Raw genomic sequence first — 18,453 nt, 5'->3', positions numbered from 1 at the left:
GGTCTACCATGGGGTCTATTTTCCCAGAGGTGTGGGGTGGGCCAGTCTGCCTTTTTTGGTTTTCCTCTGGGCTTTTGGGCTTGGTTGACTTTGTTTGTGGAATAGTGTCTGTTTGGTTTGGGGTCCGTAGTTGCCTTTGTTTGTGTCGTGGGCCCATGTCTGTAGTTTGTGTGCATTTAGGCATTCCCTGGGTCCGCTTTTCGTTTGAAACTTGTGTTGGGCCTTTCTCTTGTGGGCTGCCCAATTGTATTTTGTTATCCAATGTGTGATCCCTTTGTGGAAGTGGGTTGGATCCAGTCCATCTCCTGTAATGTATTAGATTTATTGGTGTATCGAAAAGTTTGAGTATCAAGAAACTTACCGGATGTAGCATCGAACATTTTCACTTTGATGTCTTCTGGATTTGTTGATGGTTTATTCTTTCTAATCTTGTTCGTTTCTTCATTTTGCTTTGTGTTGTACTCTTTTTACGCCTTTTGGGGAATGAGACCACTTTCCATTCTTTTTCTTCCTCATTGTTTGGTGTATGACCTGAAACATTGTTTTGCTTAGTATTTGAGCACTCTGGGCTGTCTTGAGTTTATGGTTGTTGTTGTTTTTGTTTGTGTAGGCATCCTTTCAAGATGTGACATATCCTTCCACAACCAGTGCATCGTACATTTTCTCCTTCATAGAGCACCAACTGTTTATGGTCCTTTATTATGACTGAGGTAGCAACTAGTGCTTCCAAGGGTACCTGTATGCATATTCTTGCATTCCTTCCTCTGAGAGTGGCTGAAGTGCACATATAAATTTTTAGGAGTTTTCCTAGTTTCCTGCCCACTTTTTCTAGGACTTCCTTGTCATAGAACTCGATGGGTAGTTGTGGTAGTCTTACCCAAATTGCAGTGAAGGATAAAGTTACTTCTTGTGGGACGAATTTGGGTTCTCATCTTCTTACTGAGAGGAAATTTCCTGATATGAACCATGATCCTTTTTGTATAGCTTTCACTAGGTTCTCCTCTTTACCAAATTTGACTATGAAAAAAATCCCATTTTAGGTCAATCAAGATCAATTGTTCGGATGGGTTCCATAAATCAACTAGTTTAGATCGGAGGAGATAGTGTGACATTTTTTTCCCAAATAGCTTTATGATAACTGAGTAACGCCATAGTTTATATAGCCTGTTTTTATCCTCTTGAGAGAGTAGTATAAGACCTATTGTTTCCTTACCTTTTTCTTGTGTTAAGGTGGATTGGAGTTCTGTAGTGAAGTAATCCGCTTGTGTAGTATTTTGCTTATCAAATAGCATTTCCTTGTAGGAGTGGGATTGGGTTGCATCTTCTTCCATGACAGTGTCGTCCGGTGGTTCCAGTGGTATGATAGGTGATTTGGGTGGGTTTTCCATTGGTTGTTTGTAGTGATGGATGAGAGTTTCTCTCACTAGATTTTTTTGATGATTAGATCCCGGTAGGGTGGGGTTTTCCCACTTTATCAATTGCACCACTATATTTTGCTGGGGTCCTATTACCCCTTGTATTTGTTAGAAGTATAATAAGTACAAAATATAAACCTTTCCTGGCTAATCCCCCGGAATTAACCTTTCCAGGCTAATCCCAGTTTCAAAAGAAAATATGTAAATCACACACCAATCATTGCTTGCCGTGTGTAAAATTTATTTTTAATCAATTTACCTTTTTATTTGTTTTTTGGGTCTTATTTTATTCTTTTTCTCTTATTCCTTTCTCTTCATCTCTCTTTCTTTTCTTCACCATTTTCTCCTACTTATAAACGGTGGAGATGAGTTAGCAAAAAGATGACATCACTGGAATCACCAGTTTTCCGCTGAGAAACATTATAAGAAAAAAGGGGGAAAAAGAAAAAAAGAAAAGAAAAGGAAAGAAGAAAAGAAGTAAAAAAAGGAGACAACATACAAAACAAGTTTTGTTTCCTGCCATCATTAATTTTTCCGGCAAGTAATATTTCAAAGGAAGACAAATGTAAAAATGAAAAAGAAAAAAAAAGAAAAGACATTAATAGAAAAGGATAGAAAAAAAAGAAAGAAGAAAAGAAAATGGCGGATGGGTGTAAAAATGGCGGATGGAGTAATAAGGGGAAAGTAAACAAGAAAGAGAATAGAAGAAAAGAAAAGAAAAAGAAGAAAAAAAAATGAAAAAAATAATTTTTTAGAGATTCCATGCGCGGTTTATCACGTGAAAATCAAAGCAAGTGCCATCTCAGCTCAAAAGATGATATTTATTAAACTTCTAACAAATATATGGGGTAATAGAACTCCCGCATAGTATGAAGTTACAACTGGTAAAGTGGTAAAACTTCAATGGGGTAATTATATATTATGCCTTTTTAGGCATATGATAATACTCCATCCGCTTCAAAATAAGTGATTTTTTGGCCCTTTTTTTGTCCAAAATAAGTGATTTTTTCAGATTTCAAGAATGAATGAATTATTTTTTTCCTACATTGCCTTTGGAGTAAATAGTGTTGGAGTATGTGTTAGGAGTATTTATGTGAAAAGATAACAAAGGTTAAAATGATCAATCTAATTAATGCTAAAAGATAAATTTCTTAATCTGTTTAAAAATAACTAATAAATCACTTATTTTGGACCGGAGGGAGTAACTCTTATCATTATGCAAAATCTAAAAGTACGTCGAAGTACTAAAAAAAATTCCTTTAACTATATTCCTACCATATCAAGTTTAAAATCTAAAATCTTAGGTAAAGATAATATACTAGTCGGTTGTGATTTTAACATTAAAAATTCCTTAGGGGTCCATTACGTTCAATTTCTACCACTACTTGACTTCTTCAACATCACAAAACCACAAAAAAAGCACAAAACTCATCTACAATCGGAATCCCCTACACCTACACCCCTCACCTATCATTAATTACCACGTGTCACAATTACTACAAAATTTACGTATAATGACAAAAATACCCTTGTTATTACACGTGTCAAAAACCAATAAGCCAAACGTTAAACCCTTTGCATTTTACTCGTTAAATCCAGTGTGAGGACATATATAGGCCTAGACATACATATGCGTTTCAGCTTGTAGGGTTTTAAGCTTCTTTTTAGCTCCTCTCCTCTCTTTCTCATAGCCGAAAAACTCAACCCTCTTCTCTTTCACATCTTTGTTCAGCGGAAAAAACCCTAATTTGATTATATATAATAGCTAAATATTCTCGTAAAAAGGCTTGAGTTTGATTAATTTTCATGTAAAAAGTGAGAAGAGAGGGGTTTAATGGGTGAGGCTACAGCTACAATGAATCAGATGGAGGAAAATTTGGGTACACAGATATCTGGGCTTGTCGGGTCGGAGCCGGGTACGGATACGTCGTCGCTGTTTCACCGGAGGATTGAGTTTCATTTGGCGAGAAAGCCTTTTAGTGGGTTTATAAATAATGGTGGGTTTCAGCTGGAAACGCTGAACCCGAACTCAGAGAAAACGGGTAAAGATAACGGGTTGGTTGTTGGGGGCGGGAAAAAGGTCGGTGATGCTCAGATGGAAAGTAATGGGTTGGATCCAGAAGTGAGCTTCGGTATTGCCTTCAGAAAGATTATGAGAATTGTGAGTTTCTCATTACTCTGTGTGTGTGTATGTTATTTGCTTATAATAGTTTTAGGATATATTTCGTTCCCGTTTATGTGACTCTATTTCCTATGTCACAGTTTATGTGACTCTATTTCCTATGTTACAGTTTATGTTACACTATTTCCTATGTCACAGTTTATGTTACACTATTTCCTATGTCACAGTTTATGGGACACTATTTCCTATTATCACATAAATTGAAATGAGGGAGTAATAGAAATCTTGGATTTTGATATTTGGGTTGTCGTTAATATTTGATACTCGTTTTTGCTTTTCTTTTGTTGTTGTCTTGTTAAGCTTAATTTTTGGGGATTCTGAATTTAATTTTGATGTTTAGCTTTAAAAGCCTCATCCTTTTTTCCCCTTGTTTTCTCATTTTTTTCATTTTGGGTTTTTACTAGCTCCGAGTATGTTTGCCATTATTAGTGGTCCTCTGAATTTGCACTATTTTCTTTATTCATTTTAGGGTAAAGGTCCAAATTTGCCATTGTACTATCCAAATTGCTCGATTTTGCCTTCAGTTACACTTTTGGTCCATTCATACACCTGCCTTTACCTAATAGTTTTGTCACCATTAACAGAGCTCCAATGTGAAATGGGTATACTCTATGTGTCCAAATTCTACGAGAATGAGGATCCAAATTTACCCTCCAACTTTTGACTACGGCTACGATTACCCTCACGCTGGAGCTCTGATAGAAGTCAAGGACAAAAAATGAGACATTTTTCTAGCGATGAGGTAATATTAGACCAAAAGTTTAAAGGAGGGCAAATTTGCTCAAATTTGGATGGTACAAGGGAACATTTGATCATTTTCCCTTCATTTTAAGTAACTCAAAATCTAGTTGTTATATCAACAGCTTGGAGTATTGGTTTTTGGAAGGATATGGTCTTCTTCTTTTTTTTGTCACACTTATTTTGATTTCAGTACTAATATTTCAAGTACTTCACATGACTATATTAGGCTGATTTTGGCACATTATTGTGTGGTTGCCATATAGTCTAATTGCTCCTTTTTACCTGGAAGATTGCCGTATTTGTGAGAAGATTGAGTCGGAATTTGGATTTGCTTGGCTGGACAAGCTATTGATGGTTTCTCCTTTATAATGCCTTCCCATCCATTATGACTCTGTACCTTTACATATTCACCTTCCTGTGCATAATATTCTGAAGGACTTAGGGGACATAACAATGGCTAGTAATAACACTGCCCCACCAATTTTTTTAAGGTTTTGGATTGAACGCCCAATATCCTTTCACATGTTATCAAAGCCAACTTTTTATAGTACATTCTCACAATCATAAATCTGCATTAAACTCCACATGTGAACCCCAAAGAATCAGTTACATGTCCGTGAAGTGTTGAATGTAGATGTCCCACATTCCTTGCAGTTCCGTTTTCACTCTGAAAATGAATGGATGTACTTGTCTTACAATATGGCCTAATTGAATATTGAATTATTCACAATAAACAAAAGAGCCAATTAGCAGAGCAAGTGTGTCAATAAACAATGATGAAAACTTGCATTGAAGGTTGGCAATATCAATAAGCGATTCTCCGTGCCTTTCAAATAATTCTTATTTTGATTATGGCCTCGAACAAATTGCTACATTTATTACATTTACTAAAACTGTTATGGCCTAATTTGCGTGATGTTTAATCATGTAATTTTAATACTCAAGTAGCCCAAGATGGTAGCTGATGGCTTGTGAGGAACTTTTAGATTCCTCTTTGTTCTCTGGTGGCTCTTAAGTGGGTTTTGGAATTTGATATTGAGCTTTTTCCGAACAAAATGAACTATTTTATGCTTTACCTTTTCCTCATTTATTTTTTGAGTTGAAAAATCTTGCTGACCAAAGATGCACCTGATGAATCACTTTGCACTTGGAGACAATTTTGTTTACAAGTCTCCATGCTGCTTAATTGTGGGACCCATTGTCTTTGTCACAGGGAGCGGGCTTGCAAAATCTGGGGAACACCTGCTTCCTCAATTCTGTATTACAGTGCCTGACATACACTGAGCCTTTGGCAGCATACTTGGAAAGTGGGAAGCATCAAAATTCCTGTGAGTCACTCTACTGTGTGTGCGTGTTTGTTTTTCAGCAGGCTTAGACATCATGACCTCCTTAGATGAGGAGGCTGTATTACTTTGTATCCAGTGTCTGACTTATCTTTACAGGAAGATTGTTTGCTGATAAATTGCATGTATGTGTGCTGTCGGGACCTCTTCTTAGATCTTGGGGCCCGTTGCTGAAATTAATTGGATTTGACTGGATACATGTCATTTTGTTATTTAATACCTCAAAGCTTTCTCTTTCACCAGATTAATTGGTACCAAATGCACTCAAAACAAGTCAACCGTGTTTGTTAAAAATGTCTTACCCTACCTCTTAAAACAGTACTGTAAAAACTAATTGAAACTGGACAAGAGATGAGTTTAATGTGTGTACTGCACGTGAAGAAGTTTAAGCTTTAGTTGGAGCGGAGCTGTTGAATAATGCCTTGCAGATGTATATTTTGAGATGCAGAGAGCCTCAACGTAAACTTCATGCTGCTGTCTTTTAATTATATCCAAACCAAGCCTAGTGGCTATTACAGACTTGTACATCTAAGGGCTGTGTGTCTAAATTCATTTAAAGGAAATGGACTTTTTCTGGTCATTCATTCTGATACTTGGTAGGCGAGATGATTGATTGATTGATAGCTGTATACCAAGAACGGACTAGTGGTAACTACAAGAAAAGTCATTCATGCAAATTGATTGATGTATATTTTGAGATGCAGAGAACCTCAGCTTAATTCAAGTAAAACTCATGCTGTCTATTAACTATATCCACTGCGAAGCCTAGTGGCTATTACAGACTCATAAATATATACATGCTAAGGGCTGTGTGTCTAAATTCATTTAAAGGATATGGACTTTTTCTGGTCATTCATTCTGATACTTGGTATGCGAGATGATTGATTGATTGATAGTTGTAAATCAAGAATGGACTAGTGGTCATTACAATATTATGCAGATAAGCTTTTGCATTTTTTGCACCTTGTATAGAAATGAATATATGAGCGAGTATATGAGCTGGTTCACATAATCTAAACTTCAGTTTCTTCAAATCTATTTTTCCTGGGATTCTTAATTTATTCAGCATATATGTTTGTTAACTCGTGTTATATTTGTTCTTCTGAAGGTTGTTTGGCTGGATCAGACATATCTAGTTTTACTGGGATCTTCAGCGTATATGTTTGTTAACTTGTGTTTTATTGTTCTATTGAAGGTCGTATGGCTGGGTTTTGTGCTCTATGTGCCATCCAAAAACACGTGAGTCGTGCTTTGCAAGCAACTGGGAAAATACTGGCACCCAAGGATCTTGTGTCAAACTTGCGATGTATCCTATCGATTCCCCGTAGTGTATTAGTTATTAGGTTCTGACTTTCACTTTTACTCTGCCAATTTTAAGTTGTTCTTCCTCTGGCCATCATTCCCTTTTTCTTCCGATACTTAATTTACCTCTTTCTTGTTTGTTTTTTTTCGTTTCTTACCTTTCAAGACAAGACTAGTGCAATTTCAGTCATGTTCTGAAGTTTTTTCTTTTGGTTAGTATTTGCTGAGTTATCATGTAAGTATGATGTCCAATATTTTTCAAAGTCTGGTGGCTTGACTTTTTTTGTTCTTTTTTCGTTCACACTTTTTTTAGTCAGGGAATTAAAAAAAGAGTACGATAAAGATTTCCTTTTGTCAGAAGGCTGGCAACAGGATTCTTGCTTCTCTATCCTAGAGATTTGTACCCAGTATTACGCTCCAGGATATACCTGTTTTTCCTTCTTTTTCCACATTTGAAGGCTTTTAGACATATATCAAAGTTAAATCCTTAATTATGTGTTAGGCATATCACGGAATTTTCGAAATGCTAGACAGGAGGATGCACATGAATATATGGTGAATCTGCTTGAGTCAATGCATAAATGTTGCTTACCTTCAGGAGTGCCAAGTGAATCTCCCAGTGCTTATGACAAAAGTTTGGTCCATAAGATATTTGGTGGGCGCCTTCGCAGTCAGGTACATCTTCAGTTGCTCTTCTGTTAGTATGCTAGACCTAGTAATTTTTGGGAAGAGTTCAGAAATTTTTTACTTCCCGTGGCTTTGTCCAGTTGTCCCAACAAAAAAAAGCCTTTCTGTGCTGGACGGGTGGACATTTCCTTGATTCCTTTTCCAACTCTTTGACTCCTCCAATTGTATCTTTCCAAATGATCTGCAGGTGCAGTGCATGCAGTGTAACTTTTGCTCCGACAAGTTTGATCCGTTTCTGGATTTAAGTCTAGAAATTTTAAAGGCAGATTCACTACAGAGAGCACTTCAGCATTTCACTGCCCGAGAGCTATTAGATGGTGGTCAGAGGCAGTACCAATGTCAGCAGTGCAAACAGAAAGTGAAGGCTACCAAGCGGCTAACAATTGACAAGGCACCTCATGTCCTAACCATCCACTTGAAGCGATTTGGTTCACATGTCCCTGGGCAAAAGATCGATAAAAAGATTCACTATGGGCCTACTTTAGACTTGAAGCATTTTGTATCTGATACCTATGTAAGTGTTAGTTTTTCCTCGTAGTCAGGAACACCTTTACCTTCTTTATTTCAGATCTAATATTTGTCATGTCAATGTGGTCATTTCATATATTTTGTGGTTTGATTGATCTCCAAATAAGCAAATTAGCAGCATATAAAATGGGATGAGGAAATTGATGTGAATGTTCTGGCAAGTTGATTTAGGATGAATGTGAACCTTCCACAATTATTATTTCAAAGCCAAGGGATCATTCAATTGTATGTCAAGTAGTTGAGAAGGTGTTTTCTCATCAACATTGCTGATATTCTTGTGGGATGGTAGTTGTTTAAGACTTGACCGATGAACCGTTTTTTTGAACATAACAAATAGTGGAAGTGATTTGAGTAGGCTGAATCTGCATGTGATCTGTGGTGCTTGGTTTACTTCCTATTCTCCTGCTTTGTCACATCTGCGATACGTTTTGGTATTTCATTTATTTCTTGAATTCCTTGTATTTTTGGGAACTCATGGTTCCTTCTAATTTTGCAGGGTGGTGAATCGAAGTACACTCTCTATGGTGTGCTGGTTCATGCAGGTTGGAGCACCCATTCTGGTCATTATTATTGCTTTGTTCGCACTTCAAGTGGAAATTGGTACTCCCTTGATGACAATCAGGTATTTACATTTTGTTTTCTGTCTTTTTTTTGGAGAAGGAATTTTGTTTTCTGTCTTTTCTCCTGGGCATGTAACTGCTCATACTTTTCATTACTTTTGGGATACACTTAATCTAGAAAATTCATTGTGAAACCATGTTAAATTCCTGTTTTCTTCTTCCCTTTATGGTAGCATATAGTCCTTAGGGGTTACAGCTAGCAAAAGGCAACGATGACACTAAAGTATGATCTCCAAGTAAACTTTCCACATAACTCATTCAACTCTTTGGCTTTTAAATGTTTCATCACTTCATGATGTTTAATTTTTGTGGTCTTTTAAAAACTTAAGCAAATGGTTTGTCGTAATGTATTTTGATTGTTGTAAGGAGTAGCTTCTGAATATTCCTACTTTTCTACATACTTATAGGTTGTTCAAGTGAGTGAGAGAAAGGTGTTGGAGCAGAAGGCATACATGTTGTTCTATGTTCGGGATAGGAAATCTCCTGTGCCTAAGAAGTCTGTGGATGTTGCCCGCAATGACAGTGTGACTACTAATGGCATAGGAAACAAAATGTACTCTAATCACAGCCAGAGATTTAAGGATACTGTTCAAAATGGAATTCATGTGAAGAATGTGGATTCCTTTTCTGGCGCAAAAGATCAAAGGGAAACATTAAGTTCTGAAGTTTCAAAGGAAACTTCGACAAAGGGTCTGGCACCCCCAAAGGTTAATGGTGTAGTAACTAATGGATCCTCTTCTCTTGGAGGGGCTGTACAGCAAGAAAAGTCGAAAGTGCAAGAAACAGGTGAAAGAGCAAATGAGTCATCTGTTGTAGACACAAGGGGTGGACCATGCTTGCTTAAAGCTAATCCAACTGCTCCAGTCTCCAATGGAATTCATAGACTTGAAAACAAGGGGGAGACAAGATGCGAAGACTCCAATCCACTACCTAATGGCAATGTCAAGGAGTTAACCTGCTCTGCTGCAATACCATTTAGCTCTAGCACCGTAAACAATGACAAAGATCCAAGTCTCCACAAGCAAGAAGAGTGCAGCAAGGGAAACACCAACTCTCGAGTGGTAATATAGATGAATTTTTTTCTGATTGTTGTGCTATGCTCCTCTCCTTTGTCATCTCTTCCTGCTTGCATGTGGTCTTTCGGATTTTTCTGTGGTCCTCTTTACTGTGGTTGGGGGGCATGGGTTACTGTTGCAATATTGTGCACTGAAATCAAGCACTGCCCTACTGCTCTAATAAAAAATTAGAACTTATTTAGTTGGCCTTAAAATACAATGATGACATTGTCCCCCCCCCCCCCCTGCGGGATACCACCAAACAAGCTAGGAAAAGAAACAGAACTTTTCTTTATCTTCTGTTTATTGATAAATATCCCCCCCCCTGCGGGATACCACCAAACAAGCTAGGAAAAGAAACAGAACTTTTCTTTATCTTCTGTTTATTGATAAATATCCTTTCAGGTGAAAGACATCTCCAACGGTAGTTGTGGTGATTCAGCTGTTAATAATGATGTTGGACAGAGAAAAGCAGGTGCGAAATCTGCCGGAGCACTGAGCCAACCAACTGTGGCTAGCTCGACCGAGAAGGAAGCTATTGACAAAGCCTGCTTGAAAGCCAAAAAGAAGTCTTTCAAGAGTCGTGTTACCAAGATGCATCTCAGCTTTATGATCTTAGATCCAGCCTTAGGACTGCATAGGAAGAAGAAACACAAACGAATGAAACATAAAATTGGAAAGAAAAAGCGCTGTGATGCCAGTTCCTTGAATGAGAATAATGCCTCCTCTGATCTTGGGCCATCTACATCCGAGCTATCCCATACTTTGATCTCTTCTCCAACGCATTCTGAAAGAAAGAGAAAGAAGTCAAAAGTTAATTCCAATGAGAAACCTTATAGTGCTGGACACAATGGCGATCTGCTGAGGAGTACAGTTGATGTGAGGGTTTTGAACAATGGCACTGTATTAGCAAATGACAAGCAACCACAAAAAAGTTCCAGCTCGGCCTCAGTAGGAAACCAAGGTAGTGACATTAAACAGTTCACAGATGCTAACAAGCAACCACAAAAAAGTTCCAGCTCGGCATCAGTAGGAAACCAAGGTAGTGACATTAAACAGTTCACAGATGCTAAAGAGACCAAAGGAGTTACAACACAGAAAGGTCTGGTGAACATGCTTACCAGGGGTTTAGAGTCAAGTGGTGAGTTACTTATCTGCAAGTTCATGCCGCTTTGTGATTTTATTCCTTCTATTGAAGCTTTAAATAGTCTTTGAGCTTTGCTGTTATCAGCTCAAGTATAGCTGCTTATCTTATTTGATTGTCGCAGTTGCTCGTTGGGATGACGTAGAAGTTCCTTCCTTGAATGGTGTTGAAGCACAGAACGGAAATTGTGTCAGCATTGGGTACATTGGGGATGAATGGTGAGGTTTCCTACCTGTAATATGGACATACATGCTTGTGTTTAAAGATCATAAAATGTAGCCCTAAAATGCTGCTCCGCCCTCTCCCCCCAAATGCCCCCCCTTATTTTTCCTTGTTATTGATGTAGATAATATTATTCGTACTACTTTTGACAACCACCTATATATTATCAGGGATGAGGAATATGATAGAGGGAAGAGGAAGAAGGTTAGGAACTCCAAAATTGAATTTGGTGGACCGAACCCTTTCCAAGAAATTGCAAGCAAAAAGGCAAAGGTAAAGAAAGCGAGTCTTGGGCGATCTAGCTCTGCAAACCAGCCTTTCAGGATATTATAATGAATCTGGACTACATATTTTGACTTTAACCAATTGAGAAACACAACTCGAGTTCCACAGGAGTGTCACTGAGATGGTAACGGTTGTATCCCCAGGCCCCAGCTTGGTCCATATTAGCTTTGGCTGCTAAACGTATTTTTAGCCTGCTATTAGAAGACTTGAGCAAGTGATGTGTCTTATTTCTTCTTTACCTTGTTTTTCACCAGTGTTTTGCCATCAATTTTGTTTTGTGAGAGGTCTTGAGAAAGAATGTACCAGTGTGTGGACATTGTGGATCATGAGTCATTACTCATTAATGAATAAGATTCTGGCTTGAAAATGTTTACCTGTGTTCTACCTGTTTGGCCATAAATATTTAAATGTTCAAATTTTTGTTAGAGGAATATTCCAACTGAGATAATGGTTTCACTCAAATCAGGTGTTTTCTAAAGGAAATTTGTGTTAAACACAATTATATTTTCAAAAATTTCAACTGTAATTTCAAATGATTGAAGGGGGTCTTGGCGTAACTTGTAAAGTAGATGCTGGGTTCGAGCCGTGGAAACAATTTCTTGCAGAAATACAGGGCAAGGCTGCGTCCAACACATCCTTGTGGTTCGGCTCTTCTTGTATCTTGCACATACCGGAAACTTAGTGCGCCGGATTGCTTTTTTTTTCTTCAAATGCTTTCCTTTATTTTCTTAAATTTCCTACTTGGCGTCAGAGAGTGCATTGTGTGGTAGTTTTGAAGATACCAATATACCATCATGTCAAGTTTCCTTAATTTGGCTCACTGTTTATGGTGTCCATTTTTGGTGTGACATTGCTACTCTACAGATTATTTCATTCTTTGAATAGAACTTTCCATTCAGATAAAAACTTGCATCTAATTTTGTTCCTAGTTGATGTCTCTACAGTTAAGCTCCTCTATCATTGGGGAACATGTGAGATGGTTTATGATACCTCAAGTGAATTTCACATGGACAAAACATAAAACAGATATTGAGTAGTATTTCTAAACAAGTCTTAGATCCCGGTGACTAGGAGTGATAAACGGGCGGGTCGGTTTGGATATGGCTCGGGTCGAAAATGGATAATGAAAAAATGGACCAATTATCCGACCCGACTTATATTTTATATAGATAAAAAACGGGTTAACCGATGGATAATATAACATATGATCACTTTTGGGAGAATTCTTAGTTTCCCTAACTTGAGGAACCCCCTATTTGAGGCTTTACAAATGTAAAAGTTAAACACATTGGTTATCCATTTTCTAAATGGATAATATGGTTCTTATCCACATTTGACCCGTTTTTAAAAAGTTCATTATCCAACCCATTTTCTAGTGGATAATATGGGTGGTTAACTATTTTCTTTTAACCATTTTACCACCCCTGCCGGTGACATATTTTAAAGCCATGCGAATTTGGGCTCAAAACGAACAATATCATCAGTGACCAGGGTTGTTAAATAATCTGTCCTTGAGCTTGACTCATTTCTTTAGAAGTATTATTACAAGATCTAATCAAATGAAGTGAAGGCATTTTTAATGAATTGTATTTGGGTTGTTTTTCTCTATTATGATCTAATGAGAGAAGCCATAAAAGAATATTGTTAGACTATTCCGTGGTATAGCAAATTAAAATCCAAGTTCATTTCTTAAAAAGTTTGCCCGTTGTAGACATTGGATATTATTCTTTTTACTCACATTATTAAAATGAGAGGAAAATGCAAAACTATGTAAACTTGAAATAATTTTCGCACAAGTTATGTGGAGATTGATGTATTTTTTTATGCTAAGTATAAGGTGGAGTAAAAATACGTGTATTAGCAATGCAAAGATTAGACTAAAGGATACAAATACTCTTAAAGTATGTAGATTATATATAACGATATTTCCTTCATTATTATTTACCGTATAATGACTCTTTCATTATTAATCATGCATAACTAGTTGTTTTATTACTAATTCCTACATCATTAATTCCTATATAACATGTCTTCGAACCAAATGATCGATGTTAAACTAATTAATTTAAAATTATAATAAAAACCCTATATTTATCGAAGTAAAAAGCCAATTTTTTCCTCCAAGTAAGAGCCATTTGACTCCGTTTACGCCAATATCATTTCAAATGTCATTCCTATTTCATTATCAAGATTCCCAAACAAAATATAAGTGTTTAATAAGAAAAACCAAAGATTCATAGATAAATAGGAAAAGGTCATCTGGTTAATTTTCTAACAACAATAATATATTCAGTGTATTTTTATAAGTGGAGTTTGGGAAAGATAGTGTATATGCAGACCCTACCCCTATCTTTTACGGATAAAAAGATTGTTTCTGATAGATTCTCGGCTCAAAATAAACATAATCACAACAATAAAGAGAAAGAAATAAAGTAATGAAAAAATTATGGAAAAGAAACAATATTAACAGGGAGATTGACTATATCCTTTAACATTAGTTTAAAAACCTTCATAAAATCTAAAGAAGAAAATACAAATATCAAGAATTTAAATTTCCAAAAAAGGTTCCATAGGAAATTAGGAATTTCAAACCGCCACCCAATAATCCAGACCATTCACCCCCCATTCCCCCTTACCCCCCCCCCCCAACGTATTGGTAAATAAACCAACTTTTTAATGTATAATAATATTCCAGCTTAAAAAGTAATTAGGTTTTGGCTTCAATCATTTGTAAAATAGGAGGGCACAAGGCTCGAGCTCTTTCAAATTTGGTATCAAATGTGCTTTCCATAACATTTTCTCCTTATAATTTTTTATTTATCTTAATAGATAATATCACAAAATGTAAACCCCATTATGTCTTACATGTGATAAGAGCAGTTCGGTACACGAAGTATTTAACATTCACACGATGTCCGAAGAGGACTGCATCTCAAGGAATGTGATGTAGGCAACCTACCTTGATTCAAGCATCAATGACTGATTCCATAACTCGAATCCGTGACCTATAGATCACACGATAATAATTTTACCGTTGCTTCAAAGCTCCCTTTCAAATCACATATATTGTATGTTATTTAGAAAATCATATATAACTTTTTAAGTAACTACATTTTCATTTCAATCTAAACTTTTCATGAAAATGAATAAAAATATATTTGCTAATTTATTTGTTTCCTTCTCTAGCTTTCTAGACGTTATTAAAAGTTGCTGCCGCCGACCTCTTTATAGAAGCATTTTGCAAATATTTTTATTTTGAGCTTTTCTCTCCACAAAAAGGAAAAGAAAAGACAGAAATATATTCCATGTTAACTTTGATATTAACCAAAAAAAATAAAAATGAAATGAGCTACAAATTTTGACTCTAATATGTAGATAAATCACTCGTAACTAATAGAATTTTTTGACAATCTGTTATTAATCCGTCGCTCAATAGAATTAGCGACAAATTTTTCTGTTTAGTTACAGAATTTGTCCGTCGCTAGTTTCTTATTTTTAGTAATGATCTTTCTCTCACCCCAAAAAAAAACCCAAAGGGAGTTACTAATAGTTTTGAGTCAAAATACTCAAATATATGTATAGTAATTAAGAGTACTCTCCAAGTTAAAATCCCTTCTATATTTCTTTTGTAACATATATAATTCCTCAATATAAGATTACAAATTACTACTCATACTGAAGTCGATTGGTGAGTGATTTCTCCAAGATTTCTATTAATAGAAAGTCAAATTTTTAGCAGAATATCCATTAGAAAAGACCCACTTAACTTTCCATAAATACATTAAGAGAAAAATTATGATACATACAACCATGACATTAAATGACCAAATTAATTTCATAGAACTACTCACAAAGGTAAATGTAGTATGTAATGACAGTTTAGCCCTAGTCACCACCAAGGGTCGTGGACCCCGTGGTGTGCTAAACAGTGAAAAATCAGAAATAGCGTGATTTATAATTGATAATTAAAATACAGTAATAGTTTCAAAAGTAATCGAAATTTAGTCATTTTTCATGTAAAGATAAAATTTGAACAAAAATACCTTTAAAAATTCGAAAAAATTCCAACATAATATTTTGTAGTTCGAATTTTTTACATATGAGATTTCAACATAATGTGTTGAAATTTATAATGTGTCAGAGTTCCAACATAATATGATGGAAGTTTATACGCAAAAGCTCCATAATCTAACATATTATGCTGGAGCTTTCCGTGTTGCAGCTAGGATATTTTTATCTAGATTTTACCCCGCATAAAATAATAGTAGCTATTTTTCAATGAATTTACAAATATTGATTATTTTTCGGTTACTAGTCTAAAAACTAGCTAGCCCATACTATTTTCACGAGATGAATAGTATATCTTCACCGAGATATCGAGTTTCGGCCATGCAAATAATGATTTTTTTTATATAGGAAACACTTTGCCATGTAACAAGCGTTATACAGTGTGAATTCGAATTAATCGAAGGTCTAATACGGGTCAAACACTGTGTGGGAAACAAAAACAAATATATAGTTCTAGTCAAATTTTTTTTTTGGTTTCCCACCCGGTGTTTGGTATCCGCATTGGAGTCCGATTATATCCAGATTCGTGCCAAGTAGGACCCCATTCGGGGGAAGCGTTCTCTATAAAAAAAAGTCCATACCCTAGGCTCGTATCCGAAACCTCTGGTTAAGGGAGGAGCAACCCTATTCGCAACACCACATCCATTGATGGTTGTAAAAGACTTATTTATTTAATGTCAGTGTGTAAAAAGTAAATTGCAAAAAAATATGTTGTTTATTATTACTCCCACTAAATTAATTGATTAATAAAATTGTATTGATGGAAATTGCATGGAAAGTGAATAGACAAACGGCGGTGTGAAGTATAAGTAGTGTTGGCAAGATCATGTGACATAAATAAAAAAAAGTGAATAATTATGGAGAAAAATAGTAATTATTTATGTTTGTGGGGACTGGAAAAGCAAATAATAAAAATATATATTTGATTGATTTTTTCTTACTCATCCATCCCCTCAATCAATGCAAATCATTAAACTCCCCCACTTGTTTTTCCTGTCGGTGTTGGCGTGCTCCCATTTGATCAAACTCCCCCTTCCCCACACACCCTATACCACCCACCCCACCTCTAATTTTTTTCCCACGAGAATTGGAGAGTGATGACGGCTTTTTTACATTTGATACCAAGAGTTAGTAATTGATTCGACAACAACAACAACAACAACAACAACAACAACAACAACAACCCAGTATAATCTCACAAGTGGGGTCTGAGGAGGGTAATATGTACGCAGACCTTACCCCTACCCCGAAGGATAGAGAGGCTGTTTCCAGGAGACCCTCGGCTCAAAAAAAGCAACAGGAGACGATATATTAGTACCATAAAAATGCATAATAAAATAACAACAATATAAGAGATATGAAATACAGAATACGAAATACGAAATAGATGGCTGGTATAGTAAAACTAGCAGGTAAATCACGAAATATAAGTTTTTTTTTGTATTAGAAGGAAGGGTGGCAAAATGGTTAGAAAAAAACAGTTATCAACCCATATTATCTATTAAAAAATAGTTGAATAATAAACTTTTTAAAACGGTCAAATATGAATAAGAAGCATATTATTCACTTAGAAAATAGATAACCAATGGATAACTAACGGGTTTAACTTTTACATTTGTAAAGCCTCAAATTAGGGGTTACTTAAGTTTGGGAGACTAGAAATTCCCCCAAAGCAATCATATTCAAGTAGCCATGAATAATATGGATATTAACCCTTTTTTTATCCGTATTAAATATGGATCGGGTCAGATAATTTATCCGTTTTTACATTACCTATTTTTGACCCGCTCATCTGACCTGACCCGCCCGTTTGTCACCCCTAAAGGAAGTATTAATACTTTAAGCATAATAGAGGAAATGATAATGAAATGCTAATAAGTTTACTTGATAGTAATACTCTTCATCGTACTACAAAAATTATTTGTTTTAAGGGTCACTCATATTAGCTTAAAGAGAAAAAGGAAAAAATATAATCTTTTTCAGTGGACTAACTACCAATTATGAAAACAACTAGTCAACATTTACAGGAGAGATTTCTGGAATAATTAGGGTTGTGGGGTCCACTAAACTCAATTAATCAAATGACTAAATATGGAGATTAAAATAGGTCCAAAATTGTTGATATGAACTTGAACCTATGATGTTTGCACAACAGAGATTAATAACAAAATCACAATCCTAACTTAATGATGTGACAAATATGCCATAAATTTAACCCTTTTGTCCAAATAGGCCCACAAAGATAATGGCTTTCATTAAGTGGTCCCCTTTAGCCCACTTTGTGAAAAATACTGTTGAATTTGAGGTAAAAAGAGAGAACATAATTCCCATATTCATAGTACATGAAAAAGAATTGGAAAAGTGAGGGTCTTTTTCTTTCTTTAAATGATTGTGGTGTTCGAATAAATTTGTTTGTATTTCGATTATTTAATCGGGTACTTGCTACCTTCAATCGGGTTATCGCCCTATTTAAGCAGCTTTTCCCTCAGCATAGGTTACTGTATAACTCCGACCACCATAACAACATAGTAAATTTAGTGTAACTTACAAAGTGGGGTCTGGGAGGAGTAGATCGAGTGTACGTAGACTTTGCCCTTCAGTCGCTGCGCCCCGACTCAAGTCCCCACGTTCGCTTTTCTCCGCCCGCAACCCAATAAGTTGGCAAAGCCAACACAAGATTAGGGTCGTCCCCTTCATTCTATGTTGACCTTGGCTCAGGCTGATGGAGATGTTGTTTTCGATAGACCCCCAACTCAATGTAAAAGTGAAAAGGAAGTAGACTGAACAAATAACAACAACAACAAGATAAGGTGATAGAATAATCGAAGTGAAAGAACTGACATATAGTAAAAGAAATCAAT

General features: G+C 36.0%; 1 protein-coding gene and 1 non-coding gene across 2 annotated transcripts; both read left to right on the top strand.

Moving 5' to 3' along the window:
* The first annotated feature begins 3,053 nt into the window (after nt 1-3,053).
* On the top strand, nt 3,054-11,891 carry LOC107820487 (ubiquitin carboxyl-terminal hydrolase 23). The gene is made up of 10 exons (XM_016646776.2): nt 3,054-3,576; nt 5,552-5,666; nt 6,877-6,987; nt 7,486-7,658; nt 7,858-8,184; nt 8,695-8,820; nt 9,226-9,879; nt 10,279-11,014; nt 11,142-11,235; nt 11,410-11,891. Exons 1-10 carry the CDS (start codon nt 3,250-3,252, stop codon nt 11,570-11,572), a joined length of 2,826 nt encoding a protein of 941 aa, XP_016502262.2. The 5' UTR covers nt 3,054-3,249; the 3' UTR covers nt 11,573-11,891.
* On the top strand, nt 5,091-5,214 carry LOC142164485 (small nucleolar RNA snoR86). Its single transcript, XR_012695252.1, has one exon. It is a non-coding gene; the product is annotated as a small nucleolar RNA snoR86 (small nucleolar RNA).
* Nucleotides 11,892-18,453: the final 6,562 nt, after the last annotated feature.

Source organism: Nicotiana tabacum, chromosome 9 (assembly GCF_000715075.1).
Source record: "Nicotiana tabacum cultivar K326 chromosome 9, ASM71507v2, whole genome shotgun sequence".
Taxonomy (NCBI): domain Eukaryota; kingdom Viridiplantae; phylum Streptophyta; class Magnoliopsida; order Solanales; family Solanaceae; genus Nicotiana; species Nicotiana tabacum.
This window is presented reverse-complemented; position numbering and strand designations above follow the sequence as displayed.

Bases quoted from the DNA above. Each gene is read 5' to 3' on its own strand.
- LOC107820487 (XM_016646776.2), top strand. From the start codon at position 3,250: ATGGGTGAGGCTACAGCTACAATGAATCAGATGGAGGAAAATTTGGGT. The intron at 5,667-6,876 runs GTGAGTCACTCT...GTTCTATTGAAG, and splicing joins TGGGAAGCATCAAAATTCCT to GTCGTATGGCTGGGTTTTGT. The intron at 8,185-8,694 runs GTAAGTGTTAGT...CTAATTTTGCAG, and splicing joins ATTTTGTATCTGATACCTAT to GGTGGTGAATCGAAGTACAC.